Below are 22,952 nucleotides of genomic sequence, written 5' to 3' on the forward strand. Positions count from 1 at the left end.
GGACATTTACGTTGCTTCCATGTCTTGGCTATTGTTAACGGTGCTGCTGTGAACATTGGGGTGCATGTATCTTTTCAAATTATTGTTTTCTCCAGATATATGCCCAGGAGTGGGATTGCTGGATCATATGGTAACTCTGGTTTTAGTTTTTTAAAGAACATCCGTGGTGCCTGCACCAGTTTACATTCCCACCAACAGTGTAGGAGTTTTCCCTTTTCTCTACACCTTCTCCAGTTTTTATTATTTGTAAACATTTTGATGATGGCCATTTTGGCCAGTGTGAAGTGATACCTCATTGTAGTTTTGATTTGCATTTCTCTAATAATTAGCAATGCTGAGCATCTTTTCATGTGTCTGTTGTCATCTGTATGTCTTCTTTGGAGAAATGTCTATTTAGGTCTTCTGCCCATTTTTTGATTGGGTTGTTTAGTTTTTTTGATATTGAGCTGTTTGTATATTTTGGAAATTAAACCCTTAATGGTAGCATAGTTTGCAAATATTTTCTCCCATTCCGTAGGTTGTCTTTTTGTTTTATTTATGGTTTCCTTTGCTGTGCAAAAGCTTTTAAGTTTAATTAGGTCCCATTTGTTTATTTTTGCTTTTATTTCCCTTACTCTAGGAGACGGATCCAAAAAAATATTGCTGTGATTTATGTCAAAGAGTGTTCTGCCTATGTTTTCCTCTAGGAATTTTAGAGTATCTGGTCTTACATTTAGGTCTTTAGTCCATTTTGAGTTTATTTTTGTGTATGGTATTAGAGAATGTTCTAATTTCATTTTTTTACATGTAGCTGTCCAGTTTTACCAGCACCATTTATTGAAGAGACTGTGTTTTCTCCATTGTATATTCTTGCCTTTGTCATAGATTAATTGACCATAAGTGCACGGGTTTATTTCTGGGTGTTTTATCCTGTTCCTTTGATCTGTGTTTCTTTTTTTGTGCCAGCACCATCCTGGTTTGATGACTATAGCTTTATAGTATAGTCTGAAGTCAGAGAGTGTGATTCCTCTGGCTCCATTCTTCTTTCACAAGATTGTTTTGTCTATTTGGGGTCTTTTGTGTTTCCATTTTCATTTCTGTGAAAAATGCCATTGGTAATTTGATAGGGATTGCATTGAATCTGTAGACTGCCTTGGGTAGTATGGTCATTTTAACAATATTGGTATCTTTCCATCTGTTTGTGTTGTCTGCAGTTTCTTTCATCAGCATCTTATAGTTTTTAGAGTCCAGGTCTTTTGCCACCTTAGGTAGGGTTATCTCTAGGTATTTTATTGTTTTTGATGTGATGGTAAATGGAACTATTTCCTTAATTTCTCATTCTGGTATTTTGTTAGTGTGTAGAAATGCAACAGACTTCTGTATATTAATTTTGCATCCTGCAACTTTACCAAGTTCATTGATGAACTCTAGTATTTTTCTGGTGGCGTCTTTAGGATTTTCTATGTATAGTATCATGTCATCTGATTGCTCCTTTTCTTGATCTGAATAGTGCTTTAGATGTTGCTCTTACCTGTTCCACTGAGACTGTACTAGGTTGTATTTTCTATCTTTGTGGTGTTCCTACTTCTCCATCTAAACTTTAAGAAGCTGTTCAGGGTGGCCCAGTAGATGCTCAGATGACATGGGTAATGGTCACACATTGAACTTTCTATCTTTCCTCCAGATCAGCTTATCCCTTTAGAGTCTCTGTCTCATTTAATGCCACCAAGATTGTCATTGGCCCTGGTGACTCTCTGTGACCACTTCTCTTTTACCTTCTACCCCACCTCAGATTACAAAGTACAGCTGCTGCTCCCTCCCCTGTCTTCCCCCGTCTGCCTCCCCCTCTCCATCCCCTCTGCTGCTGGCTTAGCTCAGGTCACCTCCAACCTTTGCTAAGGCCAACAGAATAGCCTTTGAATATGTATCCACACCACCAGCTTCTCTCCCCTTATAATCCCAACACCCTGTCTGTAGGGCTCTGTCATGTTGGTATAATCCTGAAACTTTGCAGATTGAAACCCCTCAGCGGCTCCCCATTGCCCTGGGATAAGAGCTAGCCTTCCAGGGTGCCAGGAGACCACTGTTGACCTGATAGCTTTTCCTCTCCAACCTAGTTTCTGACCCATCTCATTTACAGAGCCTGCATTCCACCATACGTACCCCTAATAGTCCTCTGTGCATTTGCACATACTTCTGCTCTGTCTCCCCTTCCCTGGCCCACCTGGAAAACTGCTACCTGTATTTCTAGGTAGGGCACACAAGTCCATTTTGGCAGAGCTTTCCTCTTTCCTTCCCTCTGGAAGGCCAAAAAGAGTGAAAGTTTCACAAGATAACCCTTGGGAGAGACCTTGGGCTTGATGTATTTTCTAATGTTCCTTCAGATTCACAGTTATCTAAAGGTGACCAAGAGTCTGAGCAATGAGATATTAAGTAGACACATCTATAAAACATCTTGAGGGACTTCCCTGGCTATCTAGTGGTTAAGACTCCATTCTTCCACTGCAGGGGGAGCGGGTTCGATCCCTGGTTGGGGAACTAATCCCACATGCCGCTTGGGAAACAAAAAGACCTCAATTCAATGCTGAAAAGAATGCCATAGTAAAACAACAACAAACAAACAAACAAACCTCTTGAATGCTTAAGTATGCTATTAGTTTGACTTACTCCTTGCTTTGGTTTTGCTTTCTTCCTCCATTACAATGTAGAATAATTCTGGATTTATTTAAATCTTTTTTTTAAAAAACCTGAAATCTTCTGTGGCAAAACTTAGACTCTTCATCTCCTAATATTTCTGCATCCTTGTGGGAGCTTCACCTCAAGAGGAGGCTCACTGGGGGGCTGAGAGCTCTCTCTCCCCAGGCAACCCACAGAAGCTGTGAAGAAGGAAGGGGGCTGTGAGGCCACTGAGCAGGAGGGTGGGCAAGGATGGCAATCCTCACCTCCAGCCACAGTCCAAAGGCCACCTGTCCCTTTCATTTAACACCTTATCCTGGCAAGGACAGAGTATGTTCTCTTCTGGAAGGGTCTATGGAACAGAAAAGAGAAGGATTAAGATCAAGTTGAAAGTGCCCTTTTAAAGTGTTCTTTGATGTAGGGAACACAATTACCATGGTTCCTCTCTCAGGTTAGGGTCTGCTCTGGCATGAGGTCCTTGGGGGGCAGACACCTTATTGGAGGAGAAAGCAAGTGCCCTCTTAGTTCTGGAGGGTGCTCTTTTCTGAGAGTCGTCTGCTGGTTTCAAGGGTGGGCATTTGACTCCAGAAGAACTCAGCCCACACTTTTTGGTCCATCAGGAGTACCAGCAGCTCTGGATCTCCTGGGCTGGGCAGATCCCTTCAGAGCCTCTGTCCTCCTTCACAAAGGAGGTGTCAGGTAGGCCTCCCAGCACAGAATTGAACTCCCTAGGAGGTAAAGAGGGAGGAATTGTAGTGGAGTGTTTTGAAGAGCCTAAGGCATCCCATCATCTAATTGACATTTTCAATCCCTTGGATATTGGAGTCAAAGATTGAGAGACACACGCACTTGTACAATAGACCATTTCTATCTATCCTTAGCCTTCTCCTTGGCAAAGAAAAAGTATTTTAGTCCTCAGAGATATCCAATCTGGACTATTTATTCCTGGTTTTTCATTTTGGGCAGGGACACTTTGAAAAACTAATTTTAATACAAAAGAATTCCCCTTTTGCCAGGAGTTACACTATTTACACTAGGACATAGGGGTAATGGGCTCTGAATTGAAATAACTCTAAATTTAAATTTGCAGTGATTGGATATGTTTAGCTGGGGGTGGGGAAGAGTCACCATGAGGCTTTATACATTTGAGAGGCATACTCTTCTGTAGTCTTTACTTCCTCTGTGGAGTTCAGAACCTGTTTGTGGCTTGGAATCGTAGAATCTTAGATATAAAAAGGACTTAAAAGCCTAGTTGTCCACCTTTATTGTCTAGGTGCAGAAGCCAGATGACCTGCCACCAGAGCTGTGGTCACAGCCGAGGGCTCTTTCCCCACCATCCTCTTTGACCACATGGAGGGTCCAGACTTAGAAAGATGAGGATTTAATCACTGACTAAAGATAGTATTTTCCTTCGCTTTAAACTACAGTCGTATTTGATAAGTCTCACCTTTCTGTGCAGTTTTTGCCATCTTCTTTTTCTGATCGTTTTTAATCTGTGGTGCTTTTTAGTGTGCTTTTAACACATAAACCTTGTCTGACTGCAAAAACAGAAAATCAGCAGGGACATAGGGTTTGCCTCATTCACCCCCTTTTCCTTTAAACTCCTTCTCATGGCGAGGCGATGCGCTGTGTGTCTGCAGCACATGACCCTGACTCAAGTCCTCCAGGCAGCTGACTAATGGAACCTGAGCTGCCCACTGCATTCTGCTAGCCCCAGCACAGACTTGCCACGTGCCCTTGTGAAGAGCCATCAGGCGACACCATCAGGCTGATGCCACTCCCACTGGCCTTGGCAGTGAGGAAGCAAGGCTGGAACACCGAGGCTTGGCATTTGGCAGGGAGCACCCTCAGGTACCGCGGGCACAAGTCTAGCCCAAGTTCCCAGGGAGACGGGTGATGCGATTGACCTAACATGCCAAGGCTTGGGCAGGCTGGTTCGGGTGGAACAGAAGGCATCAGGCAAACCTGCAGGCAGATGCAGGCACAGCAGCCTACAGGGAGGCTGGTGTGGAACTGGGGCGGGATCTTCCCTGAGTCTGGATCTTGGCTTGGCCTTCTCTGCTGGTGAATTCCGTAACCTCACGGAGCCTCCATTTTCCCATCTGTAATGGCGGTGGTGATACCTTGCAGGGGGTGAAGGTGAGAAATAATGTAGGTCAGGCACCTGGCAGGGCTCCTGCACATTGATGAGTTCAAGACACAGTAACTGTTATTTCTGTTACTAAAGAACATAGCTACCTGTCTCCTTGTTGGTTATTGGTACAATTCCGTAAAGAAATTTTTTTTTCCTTTAAGAATTTGAACTCTCATTTTTAAGTCTGATGGTTTTAGCTGGAAGAGAATTGTGAAATGTTTTATCATGTTTTTAAGTTTTTTAGTTACTTATCCCTAGAGTAAGACCTAGAAAAGTTATAGAAATGATCCACCTAGCCAAGAATCTGAATATCACAGATGTCTGGCCCAAGGCCCATAGAGTTTAGGTGAACCTTCTACTTTTGCCAAATAAAGGATTGGGTGTTTTTCTTTTAATATGCTAGGGCCTTTTGCTTATCCCAGGCTGAGACGAAAATTAAGTAGCCAGAAGTTTCCTGCCTGTGATCAATTCTAATGCCTTCTGTGAAGGGAAATGGTTGTAAATTATTACCAGTTAATTAAATGAGTGTTTCCGTTGAGTCCTGTCTGCAGGCTTTTATCCAACCTGTTTAGAATCATGGAACATTAGAGCTAGAAAGGTTTTTTAACAATCCTCTCATTTCATGGGCAAGAAGACCAAGTCAGGGATGTAGATGACTTGCCCAACTTTTGCAAAGTGATGCCAAAGGAAAGAAAACACTGGCTCAGGGTGTGTGGTGGAGGAGGGGGGCTGGCGATCAGGTGGCTCGTCAAGCGAGCAGAGTATGATCTTTAAGCAGGGGACCTGTGTAGTCCATACGCTACTGGTTTGCCGTGGAGCCATCTTGAAGTGCTTTTATATTTTACAAAGTGCTGTCAGAGTGTTTATTACAGGATAAAATACTATCATTCCCATTTTATAGGTGATGAAATTGAGGTGGTCAGATGACCTTCCAATTCAGCTCATTAGACCAAATCAACAGATATTTTTTGAGTGTTTACTTGGTTCAAGGAACTCTGCTAGGCCATTCGGGGAATAAAAAAGTGTCAGATCCCACTGGAAAGGAGCTTACAGACTTAACTGCAAGTGATGAGATGTAAGTCTATGAAATTTTATCTAATTGTTAAGGGTATCAATAAATACTAAGATAATAATCGAGAAAGGAATTTTGAGACTGGAGGGATCGATGTGCATGTGAGATCTTCCTGGCAAAAGTTTCTTCCTTCAGCTTCTGTAGCTACGTCATCTTTGCCAGGTACACTCAGCTGCTTCTTCCACCTTCAGCCTCAGGGAGCTTCTCTGGGAAATCCTGAGCACCTGGCAATGATCCTGACCCTAGGAGTCATTCAGTCAAGGTTGGAATGAGTGGATAGATGAAGAGAGAAAGGCTTTCTAAGTAGAGACAGCAACACGAGCACAGGTGTGACTGTGACATAGTGAGGAGACGGACCTGACTAGAAGAGCAGGTTTAAAGAATGGAAATTTGAAAAACAGGTTCGGGTTAATTAGTGGGGAGCCCACAGTGCCCTGGAAAGCCAAGTAAAGGAGAGTGAGTTTTCTTCTGAAGGCACTAGGAAGCCTCTGGAGGCTTGGATGGAGGAAAGTTGATGAGAGTGGCACTTTGGAAAGGGCATTTGGGCAGAGAGAGGTAGACACTTGTTTGTTTTTATACCACAGAAGTTTTAAATTTTGATGCAGTCCAATTTATCATTTTTTTGTCACTTGTAATTTTGATGTCATATCTAAGAAACCATTGCCTAACCCAAAGTCAGGAAAATTTATTCCTCTATTTTCTTCTAAGAGTTTTATAGTTTTAGCTCTTACTTTTAGGTCTATGATCCATTTTGAGTTCATATTTATATATGGTGTGAGGTAGGTGTCTGCTTTTATTCTTTTGCATGTGGAATCCAGTTGTCCCAGCACCATTTGTTGAAAAGAGTACTCTTTCTCCATTTAATTGTCTTGGTACTCTCCTGCCCGTTTTTAATCCCTCTCTACCACCTGTCTCATTTCCATTACCCATCCCCAGGCAACCACTGATGTTTTCTGCCACTATAGAAATTATATGTTTACAGTCAGATAAAACTATATGTTGTCTCTCTTTTTCTAGGCAGAATGTTCTCTTTTGTGTTTGGCTTCTTTCATTTACTATTTTTCCATGTTGTTGCATGCATCAATAGTTTATTCTTTTTATTGTTGAATACTATTCCATTGTATGGCTATATCATATTCTTTAAAAAGCATCTTGAGCATTTGCATACATATTTTTGAACATATGCTTGCTTTATTCTTGGTTAAATACCTAAGAGTTGAATGGCTGGATCAAATGGGAGGTGTATGTGTAACATTTTAAGAAAATGTCAAACTGTTTCCAAAGTAATAGTTCCATTTTATAGTCCCGTCAGCAACATATGGGAATTCCAGTTGCTCCACATTCTTACATTTAGTATAATCAGACTTTTTAGTGTTAGCCCTCATAATAGGTAGTATTGTTATTGCATTGTGGTTTTAATTTGCATTTCTCTAATGACTAATGACGTAGAACTTGTTTTTATATACTTATTTGCCATCTTTATATTATGTCTTCTTTGGTGAAATGAAGTGATGAAGTCCATTTTTTAAAAGTTGGGTTGTTTTCTTATAGAGTTTTGCAAGTTCTTTATCCAGATACAAGTGAGAAAAAAATTACACTATTTTCTCCTGATCTGTGGCCTGTCTTTCATTCTCTTGACAGTGTCTTTCAAAGAGCAGAAATTTTAATTTAGATGAACTCCAATTTGTCAGTTTGTTTTTTCATGGATTGTGCTTTTGGTTTTATATCTAAGAAATATTTACCTAATCCAAGGTTCCAAAGATTTTCTCTGATGTATTTTTCTTGAAGTATTAAAGTATTAGGTTTTACATTTAGGTCTATGATCCATTTTGAGTTAATTTTTGTATAAGTTACAATGTGTGAGTTGAAGTTCACTATTGTGTATATGGACATCCAGTTACAGCACCATTTGTTTACACTGAGTTTTGGTGATTTATCTGTGTGTCAGAATGTCACTTTTAAAGGCCATTGCTTTCTGAGTTTTGACAAGGGCCCAGGAGTTGCCCTTCTCACTAATAGAAGTGGTCTGTAGGAAAGAGGGCTTAGCATATTCACTTCTCTCTGAATGACTGTTACAGAAAGAATGCACAATACATCCATTTCTATGTGGGACCTCCATGGCACTTTGGCCTCAGCCCTGTCATGGTGGACATTCTGTAAGTGCCTCAGATGATGACAGGGTAACCCAGGCCCTGATTTGGAAGGCCATAAAGCTGACAAGGAGAGTGACTGAGTGACTGGATTTGGGATCTAGTGAGCCTTGGAGCCCAGAGCAACAAGCTGAAATTCTGCAGAAAAAATATGGAGCTCTTAGGATTTGGGGCCTAAGCACTGCACAGGATGTGAGAAGCAGAGCCTTACAGCATGTAGAAAAGATGCAAAGGTTTTAGTTGATGGCAAACTCAAGCTGGGTCACTGGGGCTTCTCAAAGTGTTCATGAAGTCTGTAGCTGCATCACTAAAGGGCACTGTCACTGTTGAAATCAAAGTTGGTGATAACCTTGCTTTGCCCTGTTAACGTCTGGTGCACCTGTGGGCTGATGTTCACTCTTCCATGGGAGCGTGGAGAAATTGGAGCATATCTGGAGGAAACCAATCAGAATGGTGAAGGAGGAGAAAACCATGTCCTCTATGAAGCTGCTTGGAGTATCCTTGCTTGTTTGTTAATTTACTCATTCACAAAACCATTTCAGTCCTCTTATGTGCAAGTCAGGGTCCTAAGGGACCAGGGCATAGTGGCTACAACATGAGGGGGTTCCAGCAGTGGTCTCTATAATGGTGTGGAGTTGCCCACCTGTCTAAAAGAGGTCTCGGAAGGTCTTCCTGTAAAAAGTGAGTTTTGAGTTGATTCTTGACAGACAAACGGGAGTTTGACAGGTTAAAAAGAGAAGAATTTTCTAGGTATAAAGATCGCATGCCTCAAATCACTAGGCAATAAGCTTCAGACAGGTAATGTATATTTTTCATCATTTTGACTACATTCTCCATTATGCTGTCTGAACCCATAATACATTTTGTTGATCTCTAAGGTTATAAATGAAATAATATGCCTCCCTGAAGAGTCTACAAATAATTTATAGATGCTGAGATACGGGTTGTATGTGTTTGGGATGATAAGGACACAGCATGTGGGGCTGTGTGCCCTGCTAAGGAGTTTGGCTGTTATCATAGAAGGGAGAGGACACATAGAAGGATTTTAAGTTAGAAAGTCACAGGGTCAGATTTTCATTTTTGAAATGTCAGTGGTAGCAGCTGGGGGATTATGAGTCTGGAGGCGGAAGCCAGCTAGAAGGCCCCTGCAAGAGGCAAGGTGAGGCAGGGCAGGAGGAGTGGAGAGGAAGGGGAGGGTTTAGGAGAGGCTCAGAAAGTGGACTTGGTGGGATCTGGTAGGATTATATGCACATAGTGAGGAGCCTGGGCTGCTGGGGAAATGGGGGGAGTCATTTGGGGGTACATGATACGACTTTGGACTCTGGACATGTTGAATTAAAGGGACTTGTCTTAGTGAAACACTGAGATGGAGACTTTCAGAAAAGGTGCATATATAGGTTTGGGAATAAAGTGTGTGCTTGAGACTTAGGAAATGAATGTGACTACACCCTCTTGGAGGTTCTGATATGTTTGCTTTTTCTCCTACTCCTACCCCCAAAGAATCTCAGGTGGGTTTTGAAATCATGAGTCTGAATCTTCCAATGGAAGGAAAAGAGGACTCAGGAGCAGCAGGGTTTAAAGAGAGATTCATGAAGGAGGAAGTGGGCAAGAGCATCAGACACTGGCAGAGGGGTCAGCTGAGGGGAAGATGGACACATCTTTGGATCTGACCGTGGGATGTGACAAGGGTTACAGGAGCTGTTTCAGTGCCAGAGAGAGGCAGGGGGGCAGATTGCGGGAGATGGCATGGGCGTTAGAAGGTGTAGAGGGGAGGTGATAATTGTCTTTACAAATATGACTTATTCTCTTTGGCTGCCAATTTGGATAAGCCTTTTGGGGTGCAAGTGATAGAAAACCCTACTCAAACTGGCTAAAGCAAAAGGAATTTATGAGCTCAAATAACTGAAAATCCAGATGAATCAAGCAGGGCTTGATCTAAGGCTTTAAATGACATCAAGACCTGGTCTCTTTCTGTCTCTCAGCTCTCCCTTCTTTATTGACTTCATTCTCCAGCCCAATGTGGTAGTAAGAATGGTGCTAGACACTCCCAAGTGTATGTCCTTCCAGATTACAGTTCAGCAGGAGTGAGATTGTACTTCTTCCTTGTAGATCCAGGATTCCTGATTGGACCTACTTGGATTTTGTGCCCAAACCTGCACCAGTGACCGAGGGTAGGGAGGAGCAATTACTCAGATGGCCAGATGTAGGGCACGTGTCAGCTCCAGGCCCGTCATCTTGGCTGAGGGAATTCAGTGCTCTGTTTGGCAAGCCTGGGTCACATGTCCACTCTGGAACCAGCGGTAGACTCTCAGCTGAGCCACGGACTAATATGAGGGCACGGTGGTTCTCCAATAAAGCTGAAGTGCTCTTCCCAGAATCTGTCGAGCTAAAATATGCACTACAGCAGCAGGGGACAAAACTAGGGTCAATGAATGGAAGCTGTTGGTCACTGCATTTCTGCTGTTAGAGAAGGATCTTCTCTGGGGTACAGGAATGAAAGACGCCAGCTGTGGTGGTAGTGAGTTGGCTGTCACTGGAGCTGTCTAAACAGCCACCACCATGTATAGATGCCAAACCATCGGCACTGTATAGGTGAAGCAGATAACCTCGAGGGTCACATTTTCAAACTGTTTCTCTGTGGCGCACTAAGGAAGACATTTTACACTGAAACCCAGTATACCATTCTCACGCGTATAAAACTGCAAACAGAATTTTCATGGCGTGGTACTTTTCCTTACTATTTGGCGTGTTCATATTTTCTGTTCCACTTTATTCTACTTAAAAATCCCTGCTGTGTGCAACCCACTACATGGTTTTCATGTCTCACTAGTGAGTCTCGACCTGCAGTTGGTAAAACCCTGTTCTAAGGTCTGAGGTCTTAGATGGACTAACTAGGCTTACAGATGGCATTTGAGTCTGGCTTTTCCACCGTGATGGTGACTTGGGTCAAAAATGAAGATCGAACCTGTTGCACCGTGAGAGCTCCTGATTCTAAGTGCTGGAGTCTCCTGCTGTCTGTGAGAGCAGCTCCTGCCCATGGGGTGGCGTGGCCTCCTTTATGGGCCCTTGGGCAGTGTTGGAGGGAGTTTACGGGCTGGATCTCGGCAGTGGCCTGGCAGTTTGGAGGCTGGCAGCAGCTCCTTCTGTGCCAGCAGCAGTTGATGTGGTGAGGTCGAATGTGTGTGCATGTATGTGGCTCTGCCAGGCTTTTATGTTGAAGATGAGGGAGTGGCTTTTAAAAATAAAATATTTTTGACTTGAAACAAGTCAAGGCAGAGAGTGGAGACAATTAGAGACTGACATCCTGTTTAGTCATCTCTCCAGAGAGCTCTATTTTCAGAACTGTTCTATAAAGGTTCACAAGTAGTGTTAAGATAGTTAAGGGGATATTGTTAAGTTAGTAGTCATGATGCAAGAAGCTGATTTGAACACTGGAGTGAGTTACGGTGTGGTAACCACACTGATAACTGACTGAATGCATAAAAAGGCAGGGTTTATAAGAATTGGCTGTTACATAGATGAAGCTCTCCGAGTCAGTATAAAACAGGCATCTTTTATTTTGAAAGAGTATAAACAGGGTGTAGTGCTTAAAAATAGGTGGTGGTGAGCTCTAGGGTAAGGTCAGTGCCTTTCTTTTCTTCGGTATTGGTCACCTATAGATACAATACAAAGAGTAAATAGTACAGTTAAGGCTCTTTGAGATTGTCTGACAGAAGCCGTGTCAGAAATGCTGAAAAATGACATCATGGACTTGGAGATGGGAGCAGTGACGCTGGGATGGTTACGGACCTTGCCCAGAGTGCAGAGCTGCTGCAGCGGTCAGACTGGAGTCCGTGTCCTGGTCTAGTTTGGACACTGTACCATGTGATTTGCAGCTTATTTAAATTTAATATTCTACCCAAAAGACCATCCATATCTATACTCAGCTTCTCTGAACCTCCCTCTCTTAGACAAAAGGTCAAAGGCAGAACTGAAGCCATAGGCTAAACCTGACAAGATTTCATTTAAGGACAATTGTAAATGTATGTATCGGAGCCCCAAAGAACCTCAGAATCCATGGCTTAGAGGTGTTCATGGGTAGTTCAAGGTTAGCATGAAGAGGGCAGAGCCTGCCTCCCTGGGCCAGTGTGGTCAGAGCAGATATGGAAGGTGCTGCCCCATCCTGGGGCCGTGCTGTGTGAAGGTCTTTGGGAGACGAGAGTGTGTGCAGAGGACAGGCTCTAGTGAGAAGATGTACAGCTGCCTCTTTGGCAGAACATCTGTCTTGTTTTCTCAGCTCGTAGATAAGAACTTGAAGGAACGTTGATGTTCCCATGAACAGTTGAGAGTAGTGAATGCACAGCACACGTACTGCCTTCCCTGCTGCTTCCTGAAGATGAACTGCACTCAGGTGGAAATGGTGTAGACAGAGACAGCACCCTTCTATTCAAACTCTTTACTTTCTCAAACTAAGGGTACGCAGTTGACCACGGCACATTGGTTCATTGCCTTTATGTTGCCATTATTTCTCTATTTCATACACTTGCCACGTGGTTTAGTAAAATATTGTTCTTACAAATGGTGCATATCAGTTAGGGGTGTCTCAGAAACAGTGACCACGTGTATGGGAGCTCATCAATATCACAGAGAGCCAAAATGGAAGGAAAACATTCGAGAGAGGGAAAACATTGCAAGAATGGTTTCATTTAGATCTGCTTTTCATCCTTTACAGTTTCTTCTGCTGTCACTTGTTTCCTGCCCCTCTACTGTTCAATGAAAGACATAGATCTGATTTATGGCTGTGATTTGTGCATTGAGGCCTCTCTGTCAAGAATTATTTGAGGGCCACAAAAGAATACTTCAAAATTAGCATATAACATACAATTTTTTTTCTCTCTTTCTAGGTGGATCTGGAGCCAGAAGGGAAAGTATTTGTTGTAATAACCCTAACAGGAAGTTTCACTGAAGGTAAGAATGAATTTGGGGTGGTTTCTGGTATTTGTGTACTCTTAGTTCATACTCAGTAGGAATTTATATCATGGAGCATATAAGAAGAGCATTTCGTAAAAGACGCTTTAAAAATTGACTGTATAAACCAGGCTGGTTGGTATTTTGTTGTCTAATGGTCTATTGGTTTGGGTTGCCAGATTAAATATATTTGCTAACTCTGGCAATCTTGTGTTTTGTTTAACACACTCACTGAGTTTTTGTTTTTATTCATCATCATCTTAGCTCTTAGTTCAAGAGGTTCTTGCCTCTTTTGGTTCATGTCTATTAAACTGTATTTTAGATTTTTGGCTTTGGACCAACCTTTTAGTTTGCCCCAGGAGTGTATTAAAAATTTAAGGATTGTGTTCTCTTCCTTATAATCTTTATCTCATTCTGTCCTTTAAGGTATTCTCTTCCTCTTCCCCTTGCACTACCTCCATCTCCCATTCCCCATATTTCAAAAATTGAGGTAAAATTTATATACAGAGAAATGAATAGATCAGAAGTGAAGAGTTTGGTTTTGACAAATGCATACAACTGTGTAACTAGTGCTCCAATCCAAGACATAGCACATTTTCATCCCTCTGAAAGTTCCCTGTGTCCTCTCCCAGTTAATCCCCTGCTGCCAGAGGCAGTAAATGCAATGTTTTGCTTTGTTTCTTCACCATAGGTTAGTTTTGTCTATTCTGGAAGTGCATATAAATGGAACTACATAGCATGTTCTCTTTTGTGTCTGATTTCTTTGGCTCAGCGTAATTTCTGTGAGACCCATTCATGTCATTGTGTATATTAGTATTCTGTTCCTTTTTACTGCTGGATATTCTGTTACATAAATGTAGCACAATTTTGTTTGCTCATTCTCATCTTGATGGACATTTTGGAGTTTTCCCTGTTTGGGGTTATTATAAAGAATGCTTCCATAAACATTCTTGTACGTAAATTACACTTTGATTTTTCTTGGGTAAATACCTAGCAGTGGAATTGCTGGATAATAGAGTAGATACATGTTTAACTTTATAAGAAACTCTCAAATGGTTTTCCAAAGTGGTTGTGTCCTTATATTCCCACCAGCAATGTATGAGAACTCCAGTTACTCTGTATCCTCCCCAGCACTCGGTATGGTCATTCTCTTTAATTTTAGACATGCTAGTGGCTATGAAATGATATCTTGTGGTTTTAATTTGCATATCAAATTCCCTCTAATTTCTCTCTCTTTTCTGGTGGCCCTCCAGTGTTTCCAATTAATTGTTTTAGAATGTATTTCTAAATATTGTAGTTGTCTTTGGTGGGAAGATTAGTCCATTACAAGCTACTCCACCGTTACTAAAATCCTTGCAAAGATCTGTAAATGTGCGGCTTCATGGTTTGTCTGTTTGGTGTTGACATTTTGCAAACTGATGACACCTTTGAGAAGTGGTTTTCTCTCGTCTCAGCCAACCCTTCTCATTCACGTGGGCAAATTGTCTTAATGTTAACATTTTTCAAGTTGTTGTCTCAATGGTCGCATCTTATCTTTTGAAATTAGCAGAAACTTGGGATACTTGAACATGAAAAAACTGTCCAGATTACAGTTTGGGGGTCTTCTGCCTGCTCACAGGTCTTTTGGTTTGGCTTGGTATCTTGAACATACAGGATCTGTGAGAAAAATGAGTCTGCTCATAACTCAGTCAAATAAAATATAATGTAATATTACAGAACATTGCTGATAGAACATTCTTACAGCACACGGAACATGGGTACAGCCATGGTACAGACAAGCCCAGCAGTGAGAATAGAGGTGTGAATGAGGAGTGAGTGAGATTCTGAATGTGCTGAACTACGGTTTTGCACTGAGTGACAAGGGACCAGTGGAGTAAGGCCATGCATGTTAGACCAGGTCTGAGTTACATGACATCTTTTTTTAGAGTTACACCAGCTCTCTAGGACTAAATTTTATTAAGTTTTTATCTTCCTTAATTTTACACTAGAAACATCACAACAATGGCTCTGGAATACTCCTCAGTATTCTCATAGTATTGGGTTGGCCAAAAAGTTTGTTTGGGTTTTCTGTGTTACAAACAAACTTTTTGCCCAACCCAATATTAATTTATTAGTTATAGTGATAAGAAGAAAGGAATGTCAAGTGTTACTTGGGGTGAGTTCTTACCAGGTCATTGCAATTATATTCCTTTCAGAGGTGACCCTGCGTAAAATGGTGAGGCAGGCCGAGTTCATCTTTGGTAATTCCAACTCCCCTCTAAGTTAGTCCTTCCTGTTCTCTGCCTTCCACTGTCTCTTACTCCAGTAAGATGCCCAGTGATCTCCTCTCTCCAGGAACACTTGCTAATAAGGAAGACAGTGAATTCATGGACTAATTCACACTAAAATGATAGTGATCGCTCTCTTAGCGCTCTACCCCTCTTAGGTGTGCCTGCGTATTTTAAAAGATGCTAAAAGAGCTGTTTTATCCATGAGAAATAGATTTTTTTAATGTTGAAATTTCAGGATCTATGGCATCACGGTGTGGGCTGTATTTTAGAAGCTCAGGTCTGTTCTCTTTGTCTGTGGGAGCCTTGCCTCGTCAGTTTGGCTCCTAGGCCGGGGCTCAGCTTGAGCTGGCACGTTGCTGCTGCCTTAGGGCACAGCTTCCTTGTCACATGCAGGGAACGTGATGGCTGCCTCTGTGTGTGTCGCACAAGAGGGAATGGAGCCTCCCCGCCCACACACACCTGCCTCAACTATGGCAGCACCTGGACCTGGCACTGTGAGAATGTCCCTGGCTTGGCCTCTCACCTGTCAGCCACCCTAGATCATCCCTGGCCATAAAGTGACAGGTAGGCTGATAGAACATTTGGAGCTCTAGTTTCCATCTGGGATGCTGAAGGGTTTTACATAAAGAAGCAGGATGAGGTCAGGCTTGCCTGGTGTGGCTCAGGCTGTGAAGGGGGGGCATTGGCCTGGGATCCCAGAGGGATTGTCAGAGCTCAAGAAATGTTGGTTGATGAAAGAATGAAATAATGCCACATGCAGCAACATGGATGGACCTAGAGATTATCATGCTAGGTGAAGTAAGTTAGAGAAAGACAAATATCATATGATATCACTTGTATGTGGAATCTGAAAAAAATGATACAAATGAACTTATTTACAAAACGGAAACAGACTCACAGACATAGAAAACAAATGTATGGTTACCAAAGGGGAAAGGTTGGGAGGGGCATAAATTAGTAGGTTGGGATTAACATATTCACACCACTACATATAAAATAGATAAAAAGGACCTACTGTATTGCACAGGGAACTCTACTCAAAATTCTGTAATAACCTATATGTGAAAATAATCTGAAAAAGAATGGATATATGTATATGTATGACTGAATCACTTTGCTGTACAGCAGACACTAACACAACATTGTAAATCAACTATACTCCAATATAAAGTAGAAGTTAAATTTTAAAAAAAAGAAGTGTTGGTTGAGCCTCGGCATGCATCTGATCTATCTCACAGGGTTGTTTTGAAGGTCAGGTGGTAGAATGCATAGGGAAGTGCTTTGCAAACTGTAGAGTGCTCTATGAAGGCACGCTAGTGGGTTCTCATCTCCGTGTTCCTGTTGTCATGGCAGCAGGAGTCCTGTCATTCTCCCCACCCCTGCCTGGGACCCCAAGTATACTCAGCAGGTGTGTTTTATTTCGACACTGCCTTTATTTTATACTAGAAGCTTCGAGAATTTAGTGGACAATTTCTAATATGATGTTGGCTTATTGCCATGGCTGTTTCCCTTTCATGGCCTCCTATAGGGGTTCTGCCATTAGCCCAGATGCTATAATCCCAAAGCTCTCCTTTAAAAAGCAGTTGCTTAAATGGAGCTGTGGTCTGTGATATACAGGACTGGCATTAGGAGCTACTGACTACTCCTTATTTCATCTTGTCTCATCTTTTCATCTTTCATTAATTGTGCTGAATTAGTAGCTAAGGCAAAAAAGGTTTTATTAAATATAAGACATGACTGAGACATGACATGAGAAATGCCTGCTGGGTGCAGACCTGTGATCTCATCACAGATGTTGGGGAGATAAAGATGAACAAGACACGGACACTTGAAGGAGCTCATAGGAGGCAGGCAGATGCAGCCCATGTTTGCAGTGCAGGGGCCCGGGTCCCAGCATAGGAATAAGTCCAAGGCATGGTGTGATTGGATCAGCCAGGAGATTTTAGAAGAAGTTTCACAGGGGAGGTGATGTTTAAAGCAAGTTGGAATGATCAACAGAAATGTCCCAGGCCAGGGAAAGATGGTTCAAGAGGGGATGACAGTTTGTTCACAGGCATGGGGGTGAGAGAACAGTGACGGGTTCCAGAGACTGAAAGTAGCGAGAGGGGTGCCGAAGGTGAGGGAGTGCAGTGGGAGGTGTAGCAGAGACTTGGGAGGGCCTCATGCGTAGGTTTGCCCGGGACAGTCTGAGTTTGTCTGCTATACCACTGTAACTACTAACAGTGTCACCTTTCACTCTCAGAAGGGTCCCAGGTTAGAGGATAAATTGCATGGTCACACTACTTCTAGGCTAGTAGACGTGATTGGGTGCCAGTGAAGAGTTTTAAGGAATGAGAAACAAAATCTGACTTGGTAGCTGTGGGTACAAGGGGCTTGGGGCTGGGGGCTGTTCAGATCATAAGAGGAGACAGGGGTGTAAACAGCCAGTAAGAGACAATTAAAGCTGTCTGAGGGAGAGATTACTAGAGCCCAAGTTCAGTTGGAATCCGCAGGATGGATGGAGAGGAGGGGGACAGCTATGAGAAATATATAGATCTCGAAACCAACAGGAATTGGCAATTCATAGGGTGTCAGGGATGCATAAGGATGAGACCCAGATGATGGTCAGAGGGATGTTGTGGAGTCCTTCACCAGGGCGGAAACATAGGAATGGAATGTGATGAATTCAGCTTTGAACAGGTGGAGTTTGAGAAGCTTGTGGGAAACCCAAGTGGAGATGTTTAGGAAGAACTAACAATAAGAGTCTAGAGTTTGGGGCTTCCCTGGTGGTGCAGTGGTTGAGAATCTGCCTGCCAATGCAGGGGACACGGGTTCGAGCCCTGGTCTGGGAAGATCCCACAGGCCGCAGAGCAACTGGGCCCGTGAGCCACAACTACTGAGCCTGCGCGTCTGGAGCCTGTGCTCCGCAACAAGGGAGGCCACGATAGTGAGAGGCCCGCGCACTGCGATGAAGAGTGGCCCCCGCTTGCCGCAACTAGAGAAAGCCCTCGCACAGAAACGAAGACCCAACACAGCCAAAAATAAATAAATAAGTTTATAAAAAAGAAAAAAAAAAAAAGAGTCTAGAGTTTGGCAAGAGATTGAGGCCTGAGATGTAGCTCTGAGTGCCAGTGGGAGACAGGCACAAGGATGAAGGGACCCAGTAAGAAGATTTAGAGAAAAAGCCAAGGTTGACTAAGAGCAGAACTCTGTAGAACACCAGTAATTAAGGACCTGGATCACAGATTATAATTTGTCAAACTCACCCAAACTCTGCCGAAGGTTTACTTAATGAACACCCATTTTGTTAATATACTCGTTCAATAATATTTGAGTGCTTACTGCGTGCCAGGGACTGTTTCGCCAGATGGTAGAAATTGGCATCCAAATGGTGATAATGAAGTTTGGAGAAAGGACAGAACATAAAAGTCTTTTTGAAAAGTCATACTTGAACTGGTGTGAACAGTAGTAGCTTCACAATTTGCTGATAAAGTGTGCTGTGTGTAGGTTTATGTTTAATGCTGAGGTAAGAAGATGATCCTGCTTGAAAACCTACAGTGAGGGCTCTTCATTAAACTGCGATGGAGCAGGAAAACTCTTCGTGGAAGTCTGTCACAGAGCTGAAGGCATAACATTATCAACTGGGTCAAAAACCCATCACCATTGTTCATCTTAAGAAAGGTGTTATCACTCTCGATCAGATACAGAATTCCCCTCAGCACTGCTGTCAAGGCACAGTTGAAGTGATTTATTATTTTGAAAGGGCTGTCTCATGTCACTCTTTATTTCATTCTGGCTAAGCCTTTCTGGAGCTAACAACTGGATTGGTCACCTAATCAATCTGAAATTTATTAAGGCGATGAAATAGACCTGGGTTTTTAATGCAGCCTGTAGATGCTGTCACTGTGGCCCTGTTTGATTGTCATTATTTTGGACTAGTTTTTGCCTGGAAGAGTGGAGTGGCCAAAAAAAAAAAAAAAAAAGATGAAGTACTGATGAAAATGCATCAAACTAAACTCATAACTGTTATAATTGGAAGAGAAGCAATACAAAGAAACTAAGTTAAAGTAGTGATATGCCCTCATGTGAGAACAAATCAAAAAAGATGTTGCTGCATTGTAATGCTATTAAGAAATACAGTCTAAGATTTAAAGAGGATAATGTAGTTTGCATAAGTGAAGTTTGCCTGGATTCAGGGTACCTCATACTTCAATGATTGGCCCACAGAGCGACAACCAGACAATGTGTGTTTCCTCATGGGAGCACACCACCCCATCTGTGAGGTAGTCTTGTCAAAAAATCAAGCCCAAATCTGGTCAGTCTTCTGCATCTAACCACCATTGTAGATGAAATACAATGGATAGGGGCACATTTTAAATGACACCAGGAGATGCAATCAGCAAAACCCAAACTGTGGAAAAATTTGATAGGACAAGAGACTTGGTTCCTTTGACTAAAAATTGGAAGAAAAAAAGAAAAGCGAAGGAAGGAAAATCAAAATAACAGAAGAGAAACATATTAACCAGTTTCAACATGTAGAACATATCAAACACAGATTGCAAAACAATAACTCCGAGGACACAGCTGGGAAAATGGGAACAGTAACTGTATACATGATGATAGTAAGGAATTATTAACCTGATTTAGCAGTGATTGTGGCATTTTGGTTGTTTAAAATAGAGCGTCTATTAGAGATACATATTGAAATATTTACTGATGAAATGATAGCTGAGATTTACTTCAGAATATTCCAGAGGTGGGAGGAGGGGGGAGATAGGGTACAGATAAAACCAGATTAGCCACAAGCTGGCTGTTGAAGCTGGGTGATGGTTACATGTAGATTTATTATAAGTTGCTGTCTACTTTTGCATGTGTTTGAAATTCTCTTTAATAAGAAATTAAAATTACACATTTTAAAAATCTATTTTCTAAACAAAAAACAGAATCTGAGTTGCCTCTGCAACATCCAAATGATGCTTTAACTTTGAACACATGCTACCTATTCTCATTTATAAATTAAAGCTGGTGTTTTTTGTCTGTATATATTTTATCCTTAATTCCCAATTTTTATGTATTACAAAGAGGTGAGTTAAAAAATTTAAATGACTAAAGTATTTCAGAAATATTTTAAAGGTTCTAAATAAATACTAAGCTGTGAGTCAAAAACTGCAGGTAGGAAGAGATGAGTAAGATAATTCCCTTCGTTCTGTTGTAAAGTTCTCTCTCATAATGAATGACAAGTGAATCATCTCCTATTAACAATTACATAACATTTTGCCCTTAGAAAGTTTAATTTTAAGATAGTTTCCTAAAAGAATAAAGTAAATCAAAAGAATTAATGGTAGAAGTATCTTTATGAAGATAGTAAGATGAAAGTTCTTTGTGGACATGTTTCTTCCCCAGAGTTCCCAAAGCAAACTTGAAAGTATTCTGCACCAGTTTAGGAGGAAAAAGTAACTTCTTAAAAGACAAACAAAAATGCCACCTGACAGAGCACCTGTCATTTGCGGATTTGAAGCTCGTTGAGAAAACTTCGCTAAAACTTTGAATCGCCCCCTTCTTTCAGGCTCTTATTATGTTACTTGGAACTAATAATACTTTTCCCCCGGGGAAGAATATGGAAAGTGCTTGAATTTTGGTATCTGCTTATTCTTTCTACTAAGGCAGTGCATTATAATGTAGAGTAAGATTATGATCTTTTTGAACCATTTTCACTCAAATTTCCTGTGTCAAACCACTGGTTTACACATAATTATGTTCTCTGCTAAATCATCGTGGCCACATGTACCAAGGCAGATGAAACGTGTTAACTGCTTGAAGGCTGCAACCCCCAGTTTCTCACTGTATCTGACACTCTCAATGTGTGTCATTTTTAAAGGGGAAAATGTTATCTCTGATGGCAGTTGTTTTTTAGTATTCCTTTCTCATGTTTCAAGCCTGGTGACAGCTTGTTGATATACTTTTTTCTTAATTTAGATTTTTTTTTAATTTTTAAATTTTATTTATTTATTTTTGGCTGCATTGGGTCTTCGTTGCTGCGCACAGGCTTTCTCTAGTTGCGGCGAGCGAGGGCTGCTCTTCCTTGCGGTGCACGGGCTTCTCATTGTGGTGGCTTCTCTTGTTGCGGAGCACGGGCTCTAGGCTCGCGGGCTTCAGTAGTTGTGCCTCGCGGGCTCTAGAGCGCAGGCTCAGTAGTTGTGGCGCACAGGCTTAGTTGCTCCAAGGCATGTGGGATCTTCCCGGACCAGGGATCAAACCCATGTCCCCTGCATTGGCAGGCGGATTCTTCACCACTGCACCACCAGGGAAGACCCTAGATTTTTTTTTTTTTTTTATGTATTCTTTCTGTACATTCAGCCTGAGGGATGAGTGACTACTTCCGTTCTCCTGCTGGTCCAAGCAGTTATGTGGCTCCCACTGGAAGTGACTGCCAGGTTGGAGACAGGGTAGGAGAGAAAGAAAGGCATTGAGGGAATGGGGAAAGAAGGGGAACTGGAAAAAGAAGAAATGATCTTTTTAAAGGATTGAGACTAATCGTCCCATGTCATAGTTGACCTGCTCCTCCTTTCCATGACAGCGGGCTCATTTATTGAACTCCTTCTGAGGACCAGACGCTGTGGTAGGCCTGTAATTGAGCAAGTAGCAATAGCAGCCCTTGTTTTATTTTCTTCTGGTAGCAGGATAGCCTCTTACCCTCGTAATTGATGCCCTCTGTATGTTCCTGCTATCCTATATGTTATTTCATTTGCTCCTCACAACAAACTTCTGAGGCTGATGTGATCCTCAGTATGCAAGCTCAGAGACACTGATTTGCTATGGTCTCCTGAATAGTGAGTGCCAGAGCCCAGACACAAGCTCAGACTGGGATGCTGAGGTCCAAGATCTTTCTAGGCCATCTAGCTATCTGGGAGGTGTTTCCATGTTTTATCTTTATTCTACCTTGTAAAAAAAAGACTGTCCTTTAGGTGGTATAATCCCACCCTCCTCAGAGTTTTGTCATCTTTTGGGATAATGTCTCTTTTGCAAGACCTTCCTTGGATTCCTCCTTCTTAAACCTAAAGATTGACATTGACCTAGGAAAGGTTCCACCTTCTCAGATACGAGGTATGGATCAGAGAGCTCTGGGAAGGCTGAGCTTAAGATTTGCTGAGTTTTACCATCATCATCCATAGTTTCTCTTAATGCAGGCATTAAGCTAGAACTCGGAAGAAATTAAAAGTCAAATAAACGAGTTCAGCTTAGGATATGATAGCTATATTTGCCTAGTTATACCTCAACCATCATTAGCTTCATCCTGACTACTTCTCTTACTTGCATTGCCTATTGATGATAAACTTTTAAGCGGTGTTTTTGTTCAAAATTCTTCATTTGGTTCTCAAAATGTGGTCCTGCAGATCTCTGGAGGTTCCAGAGACATTTTCAAGAGGTCTGTAGTTCAAAACTATTTTCCTTATAATACTAAGATGTTCTGTCTGTTTTTTTAATGTGTTGACGTTTGCACCAGTGGTGCAGAAGTGGTGGGTAAAACTGCTGGTGCCTTAGAATGAATCAAGCCACCAAAGTGTACAGTTGTCAGTGTAGCCAGTGTATTCTTCCTCCCTGCAATTGTGTGGCAATTGCAGGGAGGAAGAGTTTAACTTAAGAATATCTTTGATGAAGCACTAAACATGATTAGTGTTCTTAAGCTCATCCCTTGACTATATATCTTTATAAGATTCTGTGTGACAAAATGGGAAATATGCACA

The 22,952-nt window shown here is 41.9% G+C and overlaps 1 protein-coding gene across 1 annotated transcript in view; it reads left to right on the top strand.

Moving 5' to 3' along the window:
• PRKCH (protein kinase C eta) overlaps nt 1-22,952 on the top strand; it is a 221,985-nt gene that overhangs the window by 57,339 nt on the left and 141,694 nt on the right. The window contains exon 2 of the mRNA XM_007192957.3: nt 12,895-12,958. Coding sequence (XP_007193019.2) covers nt 12,895-12,958 — 64 coding nt within the window. The remainder of the gene's footprint in view (nt 1-12,894; nt 12,959-22,952) is intronic.

This window comes from Balaenoptera acutorostrata, chromosome 3 (assembly GCF_949987535.1).
Source record: "Balaenoptera acutorostrata chromosome 3, mBalAcu1.1, whole genome shotgun sequence".
Lineage (NCBI taxonomy): Eukaryota > Metazoa > Chordata > Mammalia > Artiodactyla > Balaenopteridae > Balaenoptera > Balaenoptera acutorostrata.